The sequence below is a fragment of the Penicillium bovifimosum genome, assembly GCF_028826915.1.
Source record: "Penicillium bovifimosum strain IBT 22155 chromosome Unknown utg000005l_segment0_segment0, whole genome shotgun sequence".
NCBI lineage: Eukaryota > Fungi > Ascomycota > Eurotiomycetes > Eurotiales > Aspergillaceae > Penicillium > Penicillium bovifimosum.
This window is the reverse complement of record NW_026622714.1, coordinates 4,199,345-4,218,863: the sequence shown is the minus strand read 5'-3', so window position 1 is coordinate 4,218,863 and position 19,519 is coordinate 4,199,345. Positions and strand designations below refer to the sequence as shown.

General features: G+C 50.5%; 6 protein-coding genes across 6 annotated transcripts; 3 read left to right on the top strand and 3 right to left on the bottom strand.

Annotated features, from left to right (window-relative positions):
• Positions 1 to 2,346: 2,346 nt before the first annotated feature.
• Positions 2,347 to 5,406, top strand: schA (serine/threonine protein kinase SCH9; the record flags this gene model as incomplete). Its single annotated transcript, XM_056667548.1, has 3 exons — positions 2,347 to 2,399; positions 2,717 to 3,904; positions 3,969 to 5,406. The coding sequence occupies 3 exons, from the start codon at positions 2,347 to 2,349 to the stop codon at positions 5,404 to 5,406; spliced, it is 2,679 nt and encodes an 892-aa protein (XP_056521144.1).
• A 2,936-nt stretch (positions 5,407 to 8,342) lies between these two features.
• Positions 8,343 to 10,715, top strand: N7515_006803 (uncharacterized protein; the record flags this gene model as incomplete). The annotated part of the gene is made up of 2 exons (XM_056667547.1): positions 8,343 to 8,734; positions 8,831 to 10,715. 2 exons carry the CDS (start codon positions 8,343 to 8,345, stop codon positions 10,713 to 10,715), a joined length of 2,277 nt encoding a protein of 758 aa, XP_056521143.1.
• A 583-nt stretch (positions 10,716 to 11,298) lies between these two features.
• On the top strand, positions 11,299 to 13,254 carry N7515_006802 (glutamine--tRNA ligase; the record flags this gene model as incomplete). Its single annotated transcript, XM_056667546.1, has 1 exon — positions 11,299 to 13,254. The coding sequence occupies one exon, from the start codon at positions 11,299 to 11,301 to the stop codon at positions 13,252 to 13,254; it is 1,956 nt and encodes a 651-aa protein (XP_056521142.1).
• A 449-nt stretch (positions 13,255 to 13,703) lies between these two features.
• N7515_006801 (proteasome regulatory particle base subunit RPT5) lies at positions 13,704 to 15,280 on the bottom strand (the record flags this gene model as incomplete). Its single annotated transcript, XM_056667545.1, has 3 exons — positions 13,704 to 14,362; positions 14,424 to 14,839; positions 14,967 to 15,280. 3 exons carry the CDS (start codon positions 15,278 to 15,280, stop codon positions 13,704 to 13,706), a joined length of 1,389 nt encoding a protein of 462 aa, XP_056521141.1.
• A 282-nt stretch (positions 15,281 to 15,562) lies between these two features.
• N7515_006800 (putative trimethyllysine dioxygenase TmlH) lies at positions 15,563 to 16,844 on the bottom strand (the record flags this gene model as incomplete). Its single annotated transcript, XM_056667544.1, has 6 exons — positions 15,563 to 15,678; positions 15,731 to 15,802; positions 15,855 to 16,337; positions 16,391 to 16,490; positions 16,543 to 16,603; positions 16,693 to 16,844. 6 exons carry the CDS (start codon positions 16,842 to 16,844, stop codon positions 15,563 to 15,565), a joined length of 984 nt encoding a protein of 327 aa, XP_056521140.1.
• Positions 16,845 to 18,139: 1,295 nt separating this feature from the next.
• N7515_006799 (putative peroxisomal dehydratase) lies at positions 18,140 to 19,159 on the bottom strand (the record flags this gene model as incomplete). The annotated part of the gene is made up of 4 exons (XM_056667543.1): positions 18,140 to 18,482; positions 18,572 to 18,665; positions 18,721 to 18,912; positions 19,099 to 19,159. 4 exons carry the CDS (start codon positions 19,157 to 19,159, stop codon positions 18,140 to 18,142), a joined length of 690 nt encoding a protein of 229 aa, XP_056521139.1.
• Between the last annotated feature and the right edge of the window lie 360 nt (positions 19,160 to 19,519).

Genomic DNA, 19,519 nt, shown 5'->3' with positions numbered 1-19,519 from the left:
TTGTTTTACCCTATCCTTGGCTAGTATGTTCGATGAGAGTGCGGGGATTCAATGCTCATGATCGAGTCATGAACGAGTCAAATACTTCAATGTTTGTACAAGATCTACTTCGTACAGCAGCACCGTTCTCTCTCGAGTGCCATTCAGCGCTATCATTGGTTCACAGGTGTTAATTATACCAATCCAACAAAGAGATAATTGCATCAAAGGCTCCTTCAAACATACAGCCCCATATGGGAGTTCCTCTGAAACAAATATAGATCGTTTCAACCGTGGTAGCAAGTCACCTAGGCCTGATTTGCTTATGGGCTCTTCCGGGTTGATACAGGATACAATGTAATCTTCTGTGGAGTTTCATATTCTAATAGAAGGTCTCGAATTTCGGTCCACCCACTGAAGAAAGAAACGATTGTTCCAAGTCCAGTTCAAATTGTGCAGAAACCGTAGGGCCTGACAGAGTTTATCGGATGAGAACTTTCATACAGGCAGATCATGACACAGCTTTTTAGCGCAGATGACCTGCAAATCAGATGTAGGCTCGGACTTGGTCCTGTGCAGTGTGCAGAGCGGAACATGCACATTGAGGTCATGCAGAATTAAAGGTTGTATGCCTGAGAAGTTGTCATGGAACCCCGAAATTGGAGTATCATCCGCACGAACCCATGATAAATGGAATGAGATACCCAATAATGTCCGTCAATTCTATGCAAGCCCCGGGTGCAAGGAATTGAGATTTAATCCTTGGGAATCGTGGATCTTTACTTCCCTACGACACCATTCGTCATAATTTGAGGAGGGGTTGGGGGAGCTTGCCGATCGTCCTCTCTCCCCCGCGTACTCGGAGGCGTGGATACTACGATGTACAAGACGGAGATCGACACCAGCTCTCTCTTGCTACTGCAATCGGGGTTTTATACAGTCACAGCGAGTGCACATCTGTAGCACCCATATTTGACCGTACATCATTCCCGGGCCTGAGATCCGCCGAACCGCATGTTAGCGTTGCAGAGGGACCTGAGGTCACGCCCGATGACGCATCTGGAAGTGTCAACACTTCAGCATCTCGTGCCACGGCATATTTCACGATTCACCTATGCAGATGCAAGGGGAGCTGAGAGCTAGGCCCGGTCCGTATTGAAAGTTGAAGTGCCACGATCGCGATCTGTCAACAATGTACATCGATGTAGATCGGAACTGGATCTATGGGTTTCACAGTGCAGTCAATTCCAAGTATCTAATGGAACGGGCATCCGAGGCATTCACAATATTTTGTACTTACATATAGATGGACTTGATTTGAGACCATGGAATCCACTCTGGCCATATGTAAAGGAAACATTGCTCCGAATCCAAGTGATGCTAGAGCCGACGTTGTCACGATAAGAAAGTGAGTACACAGTACACAGTATTATCCCCGCGAGAGCGGTGATGTCCCGATGGAGATTCAGAATGTGATAAGAGGAAAATAAGAAGAAAATAGATCAAATTAGGATCAAAGAGTCACGAAAAAAGGAAAAGATGACAAGGCGCATGCTGAGAGGCAAACGTCTCAGCCTCGAAAGGTACAGAGTTTAATGTCGGAGTAGTGGCCGTGAAGTCAAAAAGAATCTTGTTTTCTTGCATAAAAGAAAAAGAATGTACTGTAAGTACTGTACTTTATCTGCGGGCAATGCTAGGCGTAGGCTATGGCCTCGATATTCTCAGCTTCTGTTGCATTTTCCCCCACATGACGTCTGGGTTCTTTCATTCCAATTGAATATGCGCCATTAGCGAAGGAGATTTAGACGGAATCAGATGTAATCAGATACCTTTCAGGTACATAATGCATCAACTGCCTTTTCTTTTCTAGTCTCCGAACCTTGTATCTCACCTGCTTATGGTCAGAGCGCTTTCAGCTGCTTTTGCCTAATCTTAGATCATTATCACGATCCTATATAACTGCGTCTCGCCTAAGACCATATCTAATACGCACCGGAAACATGGACTATCAGTGATCACTCGCCCTTTTTTATCTTGTGGGGTCCATTACCGAAAAGAAATTCCCACTCTCTACACAATACTACTCCGTACAAGAAAACCAAGAATCAGAAAAATATCGGAACTACTTTTTAAACATTAAACAAACTTCTCCTCCTCTCTTTCACATCGAAATCTTCATTCTCGTTGGGAAAACGCCGAAGCCGAGATCCATCGGGTTCGACATCCCGCAAATTCCCTTAGCTCATCAAAAAACCTCAAACTTTCTTTTTCCACTTCTTCCATTTTCACCCAACTCCACCCCCCGCCCCTTCCTTCCTCCTTATTTTCGACTCAGTTCTCCTCAGGAGAACGTTGAATGGAAACACAATGGCTGCGCAGAGTGGACCCGTGTTGCACGGCGACGACATGAAACCAATGAAGTGAGTCACTTCTATATTTGCCTTGCCTCCCACGATCGTTTGAAAGGCGGGGTTGGAGGAAAAAGAGGGTCCATGATCCCCTCACACCGCATTGCATAACTGTCTGCTGCTCTTGTTTCCGGTTGCCCTGCATGAAACACCCCTCGAGGATGCGGATGGCCTGTTCCCACAACCTCTCCATCTATTGCCTTCCCTCTCCGGACCTTGTCGGAATTCACCTACGAGTCGAGAATTGAAGATTCTCAGTCCGGCCCAGATGCAGTTCTTATTCAGACCATCTTTGTCGCTCTATCGCTGACTACTTCCCTTCTCAATAGCTCTGGAATTGACGACGACAACCCAGACCAGATCAGGTCAGACGAATCTACCCCGACACCGACTGGAATCGCAACCCCGGAACCCGATCCAGCGGACAAGCGTCTCCCGTCCATTATGCACAACTACTTCCAGGTTGGTTCTTTCTCCGGTGATAAAGCGAGTCTGCCGCGGTTATGGTCATGCTTGTCGAAGTCCTCTGCGAACACTCAATCAAATGCGCCTTCAGCCCACTCCTCCGATTCCTCCGAGTCTTTTGTCATGATGGAGCAGGAAGACGGGATAGAAAAGATGGAGGATGAACACTCCGGTCTGCCCTCGCCTCCGCACTCCCTGTTGCAGCAGGAGTCGGATGAGGCGGAACTCGGGACGAGTCCAGGCGTGTCCTCCATCTTTACCACTCTGAAGAAATACCTCAGCCCGCCCACACACACTTATCCAGATGACTCCCCTTCCCGCCGTCAAACCTCTCTCCCAGTGTCCAGCGTTTCTGACGACCCCGTGCTTGCCACTGATTTTTCCAACCCTTCCCTCCCTCCTCCCTCAGATGCCTTTCTCCTGTCTGAAGTTCCCCTCCTCGACCATGAGAAACCGCCAGTCTCTTTATCTTCTGAGAACCTTGCCAAGCTAACTGAGAACGCGCCCGATGGGTCGCGAGTAAAGAACACCCCACCTCTTACTCCTCCTCGGGCCATGTCCAACGAGGTCCCTGCCACCCAAGAACAGGCCGCCACCACGGCCTCACCGGAGACCTCGCAAGAGGCTACAGAATCCCAGTCGAAGTCTGACGACATTGCAAGCTCTACGGACGAGATCACTATGAAACTCGACGAGGCATTCCCCTCGAAGTCGCCATCGGAGTCTACGTCATCCATGGGCAGCGGTGCCCCCACCGGCCCGATCAACGGTAAATTGATCGTGAAGATTACCGATGGGCGGGGACTGCGGCCGAGTTTCGATCCGTATGTGGTGTGCGTGTTTGAATGGAACGAATACATCTCCAAAGGTGCTCGCGATGGCGAAGAGGAAAAGAAAAGGCGTCAGCTGGAGTCAGATGCCGAGGAGGCCGCTGGTCGGCCCATGGCTATTCCTTTGAAGAGCCGATCAAGCAGTCACAACAGTGCAGTCGAAGGTGATCACAAGGGACGGACGCCTGTGACAGACCCGCATTGGGATCACGAGGCCACCTTGTATGATAACCCCCCACTCCACACCCAGCATCGACCATTACAACAATCACTAACAGTCTCGCAGCGACGTAATGGGCGATCGGTCGGAACTTAATGTCACGGTCTACGACCGCAACAACCAGGAAGCTTTCTTGGGTCACGTCCGCCTGCGTATCAATCTCAAGGAAGACCATAGTCGACTCGAAGGGTGGTTTCCCTTGGTCGCTCGTGGTGCCGGCGACAATCAAGTGTCAGGAGAAATCCATCTCGAGATGAAGTTCGAAAAGACAGATCGCAAGCAGGTCGGGCCTAACGACTTCCTCATCCTCAAACTCATCGGCAAAGGAACCTTCGGACAGGTCTACCAGGTCAAGAAGAAGGATACGCAGCGCATTTATGCGATGAAGGTGCTCTCGAAGAAGGTCATTATCCAGAAGAAGGAAGTCGTGCACACCCTCGGAGAACGCAATATCTTGGTGCGCACTGCGATGACAGCCTCTCCGTTCATCGTTGGGCTGAAGTTCTCTTTCCAAACACCAACAGATCTGTACCTCGTGACTGATTACATGTCGGGCGGTGAATTGTTCTGGCACTTGCAGCGCGAGGGCCGGTTCCAAGAGGCTCGGGCGAAGTTCTACATTGCCGAGCTGATTTTGGCCCTACAACATCTGCACGATCACGACATCGTATACCGTGATCTCAAACCCGAGAACATTCTGTTAGATGCCAACGGTCACATTGCGCTCTGCGATTTCGGTCTATCCAAGGCAAATCTATCACAGAACGACACCACCAACACCTTCTGCGGTACCACTGAATATCTGGCCCCGGAAGTCTTGCTCGATGAGCAGGGATACACCAAAATGGTCGACTTCTGGTCCCTAGGAGTGTTGGTGTTTGAGATGTGCTGTGGTTGGAGTCCGTTCTACGCCGAAGACACCCAGCAGATGTACAAGAATATCGCATTTGGCAAAGTTCGGTTCCCTCGTGACGCACTCAGCACCGAGGGAAGGAATTTCGTCAAGGGTCTTCTGAACCGTAACCCCAAGCACCGTCTTGGCGCCAACGGTGATGCCAAGGAGCTCATGGCACACCCATTCTTCCACGATATTGACTGGGATACTCTCTGCCGCAAGGAAGTGATTCCTCCGTTCAAGCCGCAGCTGCAATCTGAGACCGACACCTCCAACTTCGATCCCGAATTCACGAATGCGATGGAGCTGAACAACTCGCTCAATCTCCGGGCAGCAAATCTGGCGAATGGCCTCATGCCAGCATCCACCCCTTTGTCCCCGGGGATGCAAGCTAATTTCAAGGGCTTCACTTTCGTGAACGAGAGCTCTATTGACCATCACCTCCTGGACGACAGTGACCACATGGAAGACGACGGCTTGCACGACGACCAGTGGCAACGCGGCCACCGGTCGGACAACTCAGTCGACCAACCCATGACGGGCGTTCAGAAGACGCACGACGGTACCGAATCTGGGATTTTCAACGTTGACGATACTTTTGACATGTGATTACGTTTTCTTCTACTTCTCCTACTGCATGATCATGGAGTCTTGATCTGGCCTACATTCTTATTTCTCGTCCTGTCTTGTACATGCCCTCGGGATGCATCATTTCCAACCCGTCAAATATGGGCTTCCGATTCCCATTTGCTTTCACGTTGTTTCCGATTCCCGTTCCATCCAGGTGGCGTTTCTACGAATTCTTGCCACCCACTCTCTTTCGTGCTGTCGGGCGCCGGATTGAGACCGGGCCATCTTGTATCGTTCCTGATGCCATTTATGATCTTCGATTCTCGAGGTGGACCGGTCCTCCCATTCGTTCCAACCAGTCCAAAGCTCCAAAGCCACATACCCCTTGCCCTGGGTTTCCTGACAGTTCCTCCCCTTCTCGTTGTTCACAGAATCCCCGGGGGAATCTTGCGTGTTTGGTGGAGTTGGGTTCTGGGTAATGTCACTGCGTCTCCATCGTCATCATGTTCTAGGGATCTGCGAATGTAGCCGAAGCGAGCTTGCCTGTTCTTGTCTTCTGACTGCTATCCTAGTCTCCAGCACAGTGTTGATAACTTTATTCTCTATCTCGTGGTGTCTGAAATCTTGATACCTACTTTTCTCTTTGGGTGTTTTCCTCGGGTCTCTTTTCTCTTCTCCTACTTGTACTTTCGCGTCTTTCCCTCTTCCATTGCGGTACAGTCGTAATTCGGGAGGTATCTTTTCTCACAGCGGTTCTTTTCTTTCTTCATTTCCTGCATATCCATATCTGGGCGGCTAGGCCGGAGTTATCTAGATTTGACGACAAAGGAAGGGGGGGCAGAGGGTTTGTTTTACTGGAGTTCCATTTTCATGGCGTTGAAGAATGGCATGGGTATCGGCACGGCTTCATGGGGCTCGGTCTACATCGGCATGTGTGATGGGGGGAGGACGGACATGCTGTTTCGGTCGAACTCATCCTTGCAACAATGCAATCTATCTATCCGTTGCGGTGGAATATGTTGCTGATTCGTTCTGAGCCTCTGGCGCTGTTTTTCTGCGTAGCAATTCTTCCGGGCTTGACGTGTTCCTCTGATGTGTCGCACATCGGCCCGTTAGGAAATCTTCAGGTAAGTAGATGTATGTACATGTAGGTGTGAACGAAATCAATAACTACAACATCTAACAAACGTTGATTTTACCTCCCCATACCTGCATCATCTAAACTCCCTTTAGTTTCAGGACTGGCTCCTTCCAAGACTCTACTGTGGACTCATTATCAGCCATGTGGAAGCCACCCGAACGAGTTACCCATCGCGTGGTCCATGGGGTACTCGAAGTGGATTCAATCAACGCCCTCGGCCTCGTGGCTGCACACACCCATTCACCTTTATTGCCTGCATTTATCCACTCAAATACCCACTCGGCTCGATCGACCATGTACAACATACGCAGTGTATGTATAAGATAGCTCAGCTCCATTCTGCAATATATGTTATACTGTTTATGTTAATTTCCCACGCCAGTAAGCAAATACGAGATTCGAGACACACTCCGTATAAATAGAACTCACCAACCCCATCCCGGACAACGCTCCGCTTATGCATGTAAAGCCACGAGTCCGCATTGGACGACATACGAAGTACGGAGTAACTACCGAGACATGTAGGTACGATGCAGGTAGCGCGAACGAGTGGACCAGCCACGTTTTCAGAGAATTTCAAATCACAGTGATTGCCCAGATTGGGATCTGTTTGGAAATGGGTGTGGATTTATGTTGTCTTGCTCACTATTGTGGATGGCTGGTGTTTTTTTCCGTAGGTTGAGCCATTGGCCGAGAGGTTAGGCTATTTCTGCCGATCTGGGAGTCGATCTCGGGAGATGGTTGCTAGCCTATGCTAGGGAGTAGGGGTATTTAGGGAGGACTTAGTGTTCCAGTGAGTGCAATAGATCATTGGCAGCTTAGGTAGTAAAGATGAACGTGGTTTCAGGTTCCTTAGAGATGCCAATGTAGTTTGTGAACCCTGGAGTATGGAGACAGAGTCAGAAAGGAAATAAGAAAGGAGCTTCTGCCGTCTGATTGCCTATTTGATTGGCCTGCAGGATGATATGCGCTTGGGCCGTTTGGTTTGTTACTTCGAGGACTAATGGAATATTCTAGTTCCTCAGGATGCTGCTGCTACTATTGCTACCTATTACTATGTACTACAACAGTACTATCAGTAACTACTATCAGTACTATAAACTACTGCTAATCTGATGCATGTGCATGTACGTGTTTGTATGAAGAAAGAAGAAAAGGGGCAAAGTTTGGCCCTAACTAAAAAATACCCACTCAGCTAAAACAAAGTGGGAATAGTGCCATAAAAAACCATCTGGCATCGTTCTCGTTTAAAGAAATTTTGATCTTTTGATAGTTGACGATGTTTGGGATATTTGAGATGAACACATCTCAGTACACAAGAATACTCTCTCCAAGTCAATACTCCGTAGGCAACATTCCCATATCTCCCCAGCCTTTGATCCGAAGATCCCTGCGATAGGGCACAATGAACTAGTTCAACCCCTGAACCGCCCCTGTCACCCGAGCGTCTCCGCTCTCCAACATGCATATTTCCTTCAACTCATTCCTTATGTGGGGAGTGATCGACTTGCTCATTGACTTTCGCTTTTCGCGTTGCTCGAACCTACCTCCAACCCCTCTTCGTTCTCATATGTGATTTCTTTTCTTGACTCTTTCTGTCTTCACTCAATTTTGACCACATTCCTCAATACAGGTTGTATGTGTGTGTTCCTTGACTACATTGTATGGAACACTGAACTGCGCCGATCCCCATATATTACGCCATTTGTCGAACGCCCTACATTCCTGAACCCCTCCACCTCCCTATTAGGAATTGGCCTTGCTTTTTTTACTTTTTTTACTTTTCACCCCTCCTCGTGTCTGTCTCTTGCACCAATGCCAGAGCAAATTCACAATGAGCGTTGTCGCCACTAGAACAGAGAGCCCTGTGCTATACACGTCCATTCCAGAGGATCATGTCGACTACTCCAACTATTCAATTACCTCCCGAACCTCCTCGATATCTTCCTACAAGACCAACTACACTGCCTCAACCGCGCCCACCACATATTCTCCTTCCTCGGCATCGTCATCCTTTCGTCAAGGCGATTCCGTCAACTCTCTTCCCAAATTCACCGAACCAATTCAACGGCGCGTGCCCCAGGAGGTCTATGAAGTGATAATCCACCACTTGGAAGAGTTACACAAAGGTCAGCATCAAGCAGGATGTACCACGTGCTTTCAGCGCGATTTACATGCCTTAGCCTTGACTTGTCGGTCTTGGGAAAAGGCTGTTAGAGGTCCTCTGTGAGTACATCTCGTTCCATTTCTTCTGATGGATTCAAGATTAGCAAGAAAGCTAGGATAGTTAGCTAATTGAGCATCCCACACTAGTTATCACAGTATCCATATTGTCGGAAATGACTCCCCGGCCCAATTGAAGAAATATCGTCTGAAGAGAGGGAGTCGCCTAAAGCTCCTGAGACGAACCCTTCGGGAACGCAAACTACTGGCCAACCTTGTCTATGAACTCCGGGTGCCTCAATTAGATTTGCTCTTTACTACGACGAAACAAAGCTCACCATGGCAGGAGTATCGCGATCTGGTCGCGTCCGTGGTCATGGTGTGCCCCAACTTGGAGCGTCTTCTAGGCTTGTCAATCCCGTACCATCACGAATTCGATCGTCTGACCCATGCACTATCGACCCGGAAGAAGCTGAAAGAGCACACATGGATCTTGGGCGAGGCTGCAGAAGTGTCCGAAATGTCAACCCGCGATGACTCCTGCCCTGGAAGCCTCGGTCCCTCCCAAATGTTCGAGTTTCTGAACTACCATACCTCTTGGTCCAATTTGGAGACTTTGATGCTCTATGGATTGAACGGAAATGGTGCATTGGAACCTAGCATCTCCCTGCGCATGTTCAATCTTCTCCCCTCATTGCGAAATCTCTGCATTTCCTCCTTCAACGAAGACTCCTTTGATAATAACGCATTGCTGTGCCTGCCTCCATTGGAGTCACTGCGATTGGAAAACTTGCCCGGAATTACAGATGCCGGTCTCTCGCAGTACACATCACGCCCTGAATCGCTCTCCCTCAAAACATTGGTCTTGGTGGAGCAAAATGTCGAGTCATTGCTAGTCATTTCGAAGATTCTCGCCTCACTACGTCAACTCGAACGGTTCAAGATCGTGCAGACCGGCAAGTGCCTAAAGCTGCCGAATGAGCATATGATCTTCCAGCCTATCCTCGCCTCATCAACACTAAAATACCTTCACTGGGATGTGGCTTGCCCAGACCCAGGCACCGCCCTTACCCAACTTGATACCCTCCCCTTCCAGAAACCTACCAAACCCTCCGACACCGCCAACTATCACCTCGCCCAAAGCATTATATCCGCCGGCTTCCCCCAACTGGAATCCCTTCGCGCACCCTCCGACGTGGAGCCCCCAGGAGTGCTCCAGGCTGCCTGTCGACCCATCCCGAAAGGCCAAGCCTTACTGCGACCAGACCGGTACAGCCTGCCTCGCAGCTCCCACGGGTCCGTGAATACTCGCCCGCTCGCTCTTCCTGCGGGGAACAACCTTACATCGGCGCGAATTCGCGCTCAGACATTCATTGACATGGCCGCCAAGGATACCGAGGAGGGCATGCCGGTACTGATTCAAGATTACTCAGATGCATACATGCCGGACAACGTGCAGGCTTCTCAATTCGAGGATGAGGATCAAGACATGGACGACTACGGTATCTGGGCTGCCTGCCAGCGATTCAAACACGAGGATAATGACCACAGCGGCCCGAAGACAGTTTACGAGTTCCGTATGCCAACCTTCATGGGCCGAAGCGGTATTCGGGATCCGGCAACTGGTGCCTCGATCCCTCACTTTATCCTCCGTCCTGACATCGCTGGTCAGGAATTAGATGGCGGCTTGATTGGATGGAAGCAGCTGCTAGCCTCGAATCAGTCACTCTCATATGCTGCCGGGGTCGGTGTCAATTGCTTCGGCAGCCGAAGCCCAATTATTTCAACTCCCGAGGAGCCTACCTCGCCTATGTCCAGTACGTCCCGGTTCAACTGGGGCAGTTTGAGTGGCCGAGCTACATCTCCGCCGACACCCTCGACCCCAATCACGCCAATGAGCAGTGCAATGGGCTCGGCCTTGCCTTGGGACAAGGATACCTGTACTGGATCCTGGAACCACAAAACGGGCCGGGACTGGTGGTTCCATATGGAGCGTGATCGTCCAGGCAATACAGAGCTTATCGACGTGAAACAGTTCTTCTGAACCGTCCCTATACCCACCGTCCTTTGTTATACCCCTCCCCTTTATTGTCTATATACTCTACGCCATATACCCCACACTTGTTTCTTCTCTCTTTCCATTCTTTCCCAGGTTCTCGTTTCATTGTACAAGGTTCATGATATACGCGCTGCCATGTCAGGCGTACGGAGATGGCGTTGCATATAATCGTCTAATGCGCACACAAAGCTCTGGCTTTTGGTCCCATGGACTTTCCTGTATCATTCATTGGCGCGTTGGTGGAATGTTCATGGGCGACACTCATTGTCTTCCCTGTTATCATTTGAGTCTACATACTCTCTGTATCATAGCTGTACAGCCTTGGCTGCATAATACACAGTAATTGAGCATATGAATTGACTTACTATTATTTAATCTCTCGTCTTATTCAAAACTCGTATCCTGTCACTACTCACTTCAGGGGCCATCTGCAGGGCTAAGATGAGTCATCCCGGGCTGAATCGGACCGATAAGCGAATGCCAGCTGATAAGCATCCCATACAAAGACCCCCTCGTTGAGAAAAAAAAATACTCCCCCACCTTCGCTTTCACAATCGTTACCGTCGCAATGGACCCCGCAAAGCCCGTTGACCTGCCCGAGAGGCCCAAGGAGGCCGCTGGACCTACGGAACCCCCCAAAAAGTCCAAGAGTCAGGAGAAGAAAGAGGCCGCAGCGGCTAAGAAAGCGGCGGCCAAGCTGCTAGCCAAACAGAATCAGCCTAAAAAGGAAGAGTCCAACGCAGGCAAAGCAGCACCCAAGCCCAAGGAGGCTGCTGCTCCTCGGGACCCCAATACCATGTTCAAGGTCGGCTTCTTGCACGACGTGTACCAGGAAAAGCCTCTTTCCGAGACCGTCCCCAAGATCCGCACACGATTCCCTCCTGAGCCCAATGGATTCCTCCACATCGGACACAGCAAGGCCATCGCAATCAACTTCGGGTTTGCAAAGTACCACGGCGGCGAGTGCATTCTGCGCTTCGACGACACCAACCCCGAAGGTGAGGAGGAGCGGTACTACAACGCCATCCGCGAGATCGTGACATGGCTCGGTTTCACTCCAGTGCGTGAGACCAACGCCAGCGACAACTTCGACCGTCTCTACGAGCTTGCAGAGGACCTCATCCAGCGCGATGGCGCCTACGTCTGCCATTGCACCAAGTCCGAAATCAAGGCCCAGCGCGGTGAGGTCGAGGGCGGCCAGCGCGGCGGAGAACGTTTCGCCTGCAGCCACCGCACACGACCCATCGAGGAGTCCCTGGCCGAGTTCCGCGCCATGCGCGACGGCAAATACAAGGCCGGCGAGGCGGCACTGCGCATGAAGCAGGATATCACAGACCCCAACCCGCAGATGTGGGATCTGTTCGCCTGGCGCATCATGGGCTCCGAGGACAAGCAGCACCACCTCACCGGCGGAAAGTGGAAGATCTACCCGACCTACGACTTCGCGCACTGTCTGTGCGATAGCATCGAGGAAATCTCCCACTCCCTCTGCACCACTGAATTCGAGCTCTCCCGCGTCTCGTACGAATGGCTCTGCGACAAGCTAGAAGTCTACCGTCCCAACCAGCGCGAATACGGCCGTCTCAACATCACCGGCACCGTCCTATCCAAGCGCAAGATCATCCAGCTCGTCAAAGAAGGCCACGTCCGCGACTGGGACGACCCACGTCTCTACACCCTCATCGCCCTCCGCCGCCGCGGCGTCCCCCCCGGCGCAATCCTCGCCTTCGTCAACGACCTCGGCGTAACAAAGAACGTAACCAACGTCCAAGTCACCAAATTCGAGCAGATCGTCCGCCAGTACCTGGAAACCACCGTCCCGCGTCTAATGGTCGTCCTCGAGCCTCTCAAGGTCATCATCGACGACCTCCCCGCCGACCACCTCGAGCTCCTCGACTGCCCCTTCTCCAAGGACCCCTCCTTCGGCACCCACAACATCCCCTTCACCCGCACAGTCTACATCGAGCGCTCCGATTTCCGCCCCGTCGACTCGCCCGATTACTTCCGTCTCGCCCCCGGCAAAACAGTCGGCCTCCTCAAAGTCCCCTACCCCATCACCGCCACCTCCTTCGAAACAGACCCGGCCACCGGCGAAGTCACCTGCGTCCACGCCAAATACGAAAAACCCGCCGATGGCGAACAGCCCAAGAAACCAAAGTCCTTCATCCACTGGATCGCCGAGTCGCCCGCGCACAATAGTCCCATCCGCGCCGAGGTCCGCGCTTTCTCTTCCCTCTTCAAGTCTGAGGATCCCTCTGCGCATCCTGATGGCTTCCTCGCTGATATCAATCCCGATTCTGAGGAGATTTATAAGGATGCTATGGTTGAGGTCGGGTTCAGGGATATTGAGAAGTCGGCCCCCTGGCCTAAGGAGCAGGGTGCTACTGAGCCGGGCGTTAATAAGCATGCTGTGAGATTCCAGGGTATGCGTGTTGCGTACTTTGCTGTTGATCGCGAGTCGACGGATGAGAAGTTGGTGCTTAATCGTATTGTTACGCTTAAGGATACTCAGGGGAAGAACTGAATGGATTTTAGCTGGTTTTTTTCCTGCGATGGAGCAAATCTCATGTGTGATGAGCCATGGTGTTGGCATGGATTTTATGACCATTGCATCTTTGCGTCTTATTTTGTTTTATCTATTTTCTGTTTACTTTTCTTTTCATCGGATACCAGTTGGTACTGATATACGCTACAATACACATGCTCAGAAAGGAGCTTCCATGGGATCTGGAATATTTGACTAGCTACGAGTACGTATCGGGCTGCGTTATTGGCGTGGTATGGAAGTGCCTAGTTAATTCCAATAAACTAACTAGTTACTTGGAAATAGTTATTGGATAACTAGAAAGTATAAGACTCATTCATGAATGTGAATTACCGGCATCATGGATTCAAGCCCTAGCATACATGACTCGAGACAGAATAGCATTGAACGTGTATTGAATCAGGACATAAAAGCATGAACCCTCTACTCTAAACATAGATGCCCATGTTGGTATCCCTCTTCTTAGCCTGAACCTCAGCGATAGCATCAACGAAGTTCTCATGACCAATCTTGTTCAGACCCTTCCGCAGCGCAATCATACCAGCCTCAACGCAGACAGCCTTGAGCTGGGCACCACCGAACTCATCCGTGCTGCGAGCCAACTCAGCCCAGTTGACACTGTCCTCGACGGACATCTTGCGCGAGTGAATCTGCAAGATGTTGGCGCGCGCTTCCTCGTTCGGCAACGGGAACTCGATTTTGCGGTCCAGACGACCGGAACGGAGGAGGGCGGGATCCAACACGTCCACGCGGTTGGTTGCCGCTAGGACCTTGATGCGGTCGTCCGAGGCGAAGCCGTCCAGTTGGTTCAGGAGCTCCAGCATGGTTCGCTGCACTTCGCGGTCACCGGACTTCTCTGAATCGAATCGCTTGGTACCGACGGCGTCCAGCTCGTCGATGAAGATGATGGAGGGCGCCTTCTCTTTGGCTAGGGCGAAGCAGTCGCGCACAAGTTTGGCTCCGTCTCCGATGAACATTTGCACCAGTTGGGGTCCGGCGAGCTTGAGGAATGTGGCGTTCGTCTCGGCGGCACAGGCACGGGCTAGAAGTGTCTTACCGGTTCCTGGTGGTCCGTACATCAAAGCACCTGCGAAGTGAAAAAGATACTGGTTAGATTTGTAGTCAATACGGAAGGGAAGGTAGCTCACCTTTGGGAGCCTTGATGCCGATCTTCTTAAAGCGCTCTGCCTCCTTCATCGGCATTACGATAGCTTCCACGATCTCTTCGATTTGCTTATCGAGACCACCGATATCTGAGTACTTCTCCGTAGGCTTCTCATCAACCTCCATGGCCTTGACACGGTTGTCATACTCGGCCGGTAGTGTGTCCAGAATCAGGTATGAGTCCTTGTTGACACCGATCAGGTCACCGGGCTTAAGCTTTTCGTGATCAACGAGACCAATAAGCGGAAGGAAGATTGTCTGACGGGTGGAGGTCTTGATGACAGCGGATTTGCCTACGCGGGTGGCATCCAGGTCGATATTGGCCCCTTCCTCTGCTGCCTCTGCCTCCACATCAAGATCCAGTAGCTCAACGACGTTTCCAACGAGGTATGGTAGTTGTCTAGGTAATCGCAGATGAAGATGTTAGTCACTGTCAAGGGTGCCATGTCTTCTCACCGGACCGCAAGCCGGTCACTAAGCTCCGCAAGCTTGCAGGACGGCGAATATAGGGATTAGTCAAAGCGCACCTGTTGTTCTCGATCTTCTCTAGATTATCTTTCACCTTCTCCCGCATTGTGCTCTGCTCGTGCGTCAAACGCTGGAACTCGCTTTTCATGATTCGCATCTCGTTCTCCAGCATCCGCCTTCGCGTAATGATGTCTGTCGTGCTTGAGTTCAGGATATCCTCGTCCAACAACTCCTCTTCCTCGTCTTTCTTGTCGGCATCTTCCATTTCGGCATCGCCGTCGCCTTCGGGCTTCTTGCCATTGCCATCGTTCTGGTCTTGCTTCTTCTCTCTCTGCTCCTGCTCAAGGTCCTCGAGGTCCTCAAGGGTGGACATGGCGGAATCGAAATTGGGGATTATAGAAATAAAAAGGTGGAGGCCTCAGTAATGCAGAGATAGCAAGCCGATCGGTTTTGGGGGGATGGGGTGGGATGAGAAAAAGGTTGCTAGGAGGAAGAGCTGTCGGTGGCCGAGCTCCAACAACGTCAGCCATAAAGGGTCACGTGATCTGATATGCGTTTCTAATCAGGTGCAATTCGACTCATTCTCCTTGAAATGTCTTTCATTCCGTCTTTAAAATGTGCATGATTGCTAGTATATACTGTTTAGAGTCAAAGTCTAGAAATAATGATACGGGTTTTGGTCATCATCTCGGATGTTGCCCAAGTTGTTCAACACATTCTCTCGGCCACACTTGAGTAGACGAAGTCGAGAGATGTAGTCATCGTTGTTGACTGGTGCATCATTAGCATAGAGAAAATCAAGAAATAAAAACCCAGTACATACCGTAGCCGCCGCACATTCGCCTCTTCCCAGTGAATTGAGAGCGACCATGCAACATTCTCCAATTATCAAAGACTAGAATGGACATGTGAGCCGTGGCCATCGCAATGGCACAAGAAAGACTTACTGAGCGCCGATCCGGGTTCAAGCTTCGTCCATATCTCCTTACTCTGTAGGATCTCGTTGTAATGGCGCGCAGCGTCATACCACGAGGACTGTTCCTCTGCCGACCAATTGACCTTCGGTGCGCGGTCATAGTTATTCCAGCGGATTTGGTACATCGAGTTCATGTCTGGATGCATAGAAAAGACTGGTGCCATGGCTGACGGCTGTATGCAGGTGTCATCATTCCCACTTGCGTGCCACGGGTGCCTATGCTTCACCAGCTCAGCATAATGCTGCGGGTTTTCGTGACGGAGTTGAGTTGCTGCTGCAAACCCATCGACCATGAGGTTATCACCCCCAGTCCCTTCGGTATGGGATAGCAGATGGAATAATTGCAGTCTCGCGGGATCTGTGAAATAAGTATTGTCTGTATGTGCTCCCAGGAATTCATTGGTGTATGCAGTGTCTTTGAAGGTCAAATCGGCTGTGAAGTCCCAAAATCCACCTGAAGCCATATTAGCCAGATGAACTAGTTACTCAAAGAGCTCCAGCACATACCATAGTGAGTGTGTCTGATGAATGCGATGCGCTCAATGAGAAGCTGGGTTGCCTGTGGGTTGACAGGGACACCGTCCACGAAACAAAATCCATGGGTCCACTTCATAGATATTAGCAAATTTGATCATAGATGTGGGAACCAAGAGACTTACAATGAGGTTCAGCCAGTTACCGAGTGACTTATCGTCGGACATCACGTCCTCGTATTGTACTCTGGGACTCTCCGCTGGATTGGTGACTGGTGTATATTGCCTTCCCATGCTGTCAGTACCACCCTGTTGATATGCAGTAGAGGAACTTACCGAGGACCCTCCAAAGCTGTGTGAGTAGACGGCACCGAATTAATTGCTTCGGTAGTAGCCGCATACTTGTTTTGCGCATGCGGACCAAGCCACTCGAATGGATAATGTCCCAGGTGATTATCAGACCCTGTGACAGTGTCAGTTCTGGGCATGGAAGCCAATTTGATGCATATCGTTTCTCACACTGGATTTCGACGGCAGTTTCTGTCTCCTTGATTGATTCTATCTTGACTTCCTGTGGGATCTGTAGTAGTAGCGTCAGAGACAGTACAGTAATATGGAATTGAGAGGTTGCCTACAGAGAAAGTGTCACTTATTCTCTGTTTTGTATCTGGGTGAATACATCTAGGACACTGGCAATTCTCTCTGATCCAAACGTCAGTTGTCGACAGGAGATTAACCATCTATGATTGCATTGGATCACCAACCTGAGGAAGAATCGGCCGCTGTGAAATACATGTCAGCTGCTACTCAACTTTCTTGGGGGTTGGAAGTAGCCCACTATTTCAACGTCTTATTTTGATTCTGCTGGACTCTACCTGGGAGAGATACCATGTCGGAGCTTAGCCGAGTCAATGGAGGACCATTGTGGCCCACCGCAGTGTTGAGCGGTCTCGCGGAGGCAGGTGTTACATGTCGGCAGCTAGCTGCCTATAATCAATGTTAATTTCAGTCGGAACAAGTGTGATCCCAGGGCTGGGTATCATGTATGGAACGGTACGGAATGCTTGGTGCCCTCGAACCGTTCGTAGAGCTTCTCTTGGGATCACACAAGTTTGAGTATAAATTCACTGTAATATATACGTACCAGAGCAGTGAGAGCACTAGTGGGAGAATAGCGAAGACCTAATCCCTTAGGCCTACTCACATATGAATTTAGCATTGAACGTGAGATGATAAAGGCGGGACACCATCTTACCCTGCACGACTCCATAGCCCACTCGACTTGAGCGCTGTACGCCAGCCAAGACTCATGGCCAAAACGTAAAAAAAATGGCTTAAAATGAGGAGAATATACACAATGCAGCAAAGGTCGTTCGAATCCGGGGTAGCATTTAGGTTCATGTTCGGGTCCTGGCGGCCGGGATAGCCGAGGCTATGGTCACGTGCAAGTATAAGAGGCCCGATAGAGCTGAATCTGTGAATCTAGAGTATCTCAGACTTCGAGTAGGTCTCAAGAGATAAAGCGAGGTATTTGCAGGATCTGGATAGGATGTACCATGCCGGCCGACCAACGACATGATAGCAAAGGGTTGACGTCCTTGATGTATCGGTGCCCCTTGTGAAGGTTTCGTTGTTCATAAGGAACTTTAGTTGACGGAGGCTCAGTCATCTTGCGGGTAATTATTTTATCGAAACGTATTGAGCATGGGGTCTAGGCAGGTATCTTATAGTAGGCAAACTATATCCGATTCAGCTGAGCTCTGCTGTATACATAGACAACCTATCAAAGCTTGCTCTTCACGCCGGTGATCTTCAACAGACAACGGCCATTGCTCAACACAACCCGACCCTTATCATTCTTAGTGACAAAGCGAACCTCCTCATAGCCATCTACAACATTGCCCATTCTCCAAATCTCAGTGGTAAGCTTGTCACCGGGACGGACAGGCGAGGCAAAGCGAGCCTCGAACTCCTTCATATTGGCAGGGTTGCTACCACCCAATTCGCGCAGGATGCCGTGTGCGGCAGAGTTCCAGCTGAACAAACCGTGGATAATGGTACCACCAAAGCCCATCTTTTGGCCGGGCTCCGGTGTGGCGTGAAGAGGGTTGTAGTCACCGTTGAGACTGAGAGGGAATTAGCGCCGGACTCTTGATTCATCCACCATCTTTGGGTAGAATGATCGAGGTGCTTATTGTATGCACAAGGTACTTACCGGTACAGGTGAGCGGTCTCTTGGGTGGTCTGAACGACATGTGTGGCGTCGGGAGCCTTGCCTTCGGGCGGAGCGTAGTTGACAGTGCTGGGTCCTGTTGAGATAGGTCAGCATATTCTCAAGCCTCGCATGCCGAAGTATCCTCTTACCCTTAGGGCCACCCCAGCCACCCTGTCCGACCAGGAAACCACTGCTCCGGACCTTGGTGAACACCTCGCCGCTTTCCTTGTCCACAATGGACTGTTCAGTCTCGACCACAGTACCGGGCTTGCCCTTGTCGTAGACGCCAATGACCTTATTACGCAGCTCGAACTTGCGTCCTTCGCTAGTGGGGGAAGGGGCTTCAGAATTGTGATCTTGCGCTGGCCATCGACGCCACGACGATGATCAAGGTCGGGCACACCCGGAATTTTGACTGCACTCTGGCGGGCATAGAAATCAGTCACCTCCTGATCGGTGAGCTTGAATGCTAAAAGGTACGTATGTTAATGCAATGGTCTGAAACTTCCGAGTGACTTCCAACGTACGGAGGATGAGAGAATAAGTTGGGAAGACCGAGAAGTTCGGGTGAAGTTCCTGAATATCCATTAGATTGTGGCGTACGGTCTGGTGCACATGAGCTCGGGGCCTACATAGAGGAAGTGCAGCTCGTCAACCTTGACGCCAATGCTATTGGCGAATAGTAGCACATCGCGCTTCTGCCAAGAGACGTCTTTGGGGGGAATTCGTGACCGGCTCCAGGGGACGACATTGTGATGATTATATGAAGAAGATAATTGGTAGAAATGCTGACACAAAAACGAACAGAAACGAGAGAAATAAAGGAAATGAGGAGAGTTGGCGAGTTAAAGTAGCTCCAACAATTGCGGGGGCACTAGACTAATCACTAGTGAGCCGAGGATCTGATAAATCTGGGGATTTGTCGCCATTGCTTTGCCGACGGGCAAT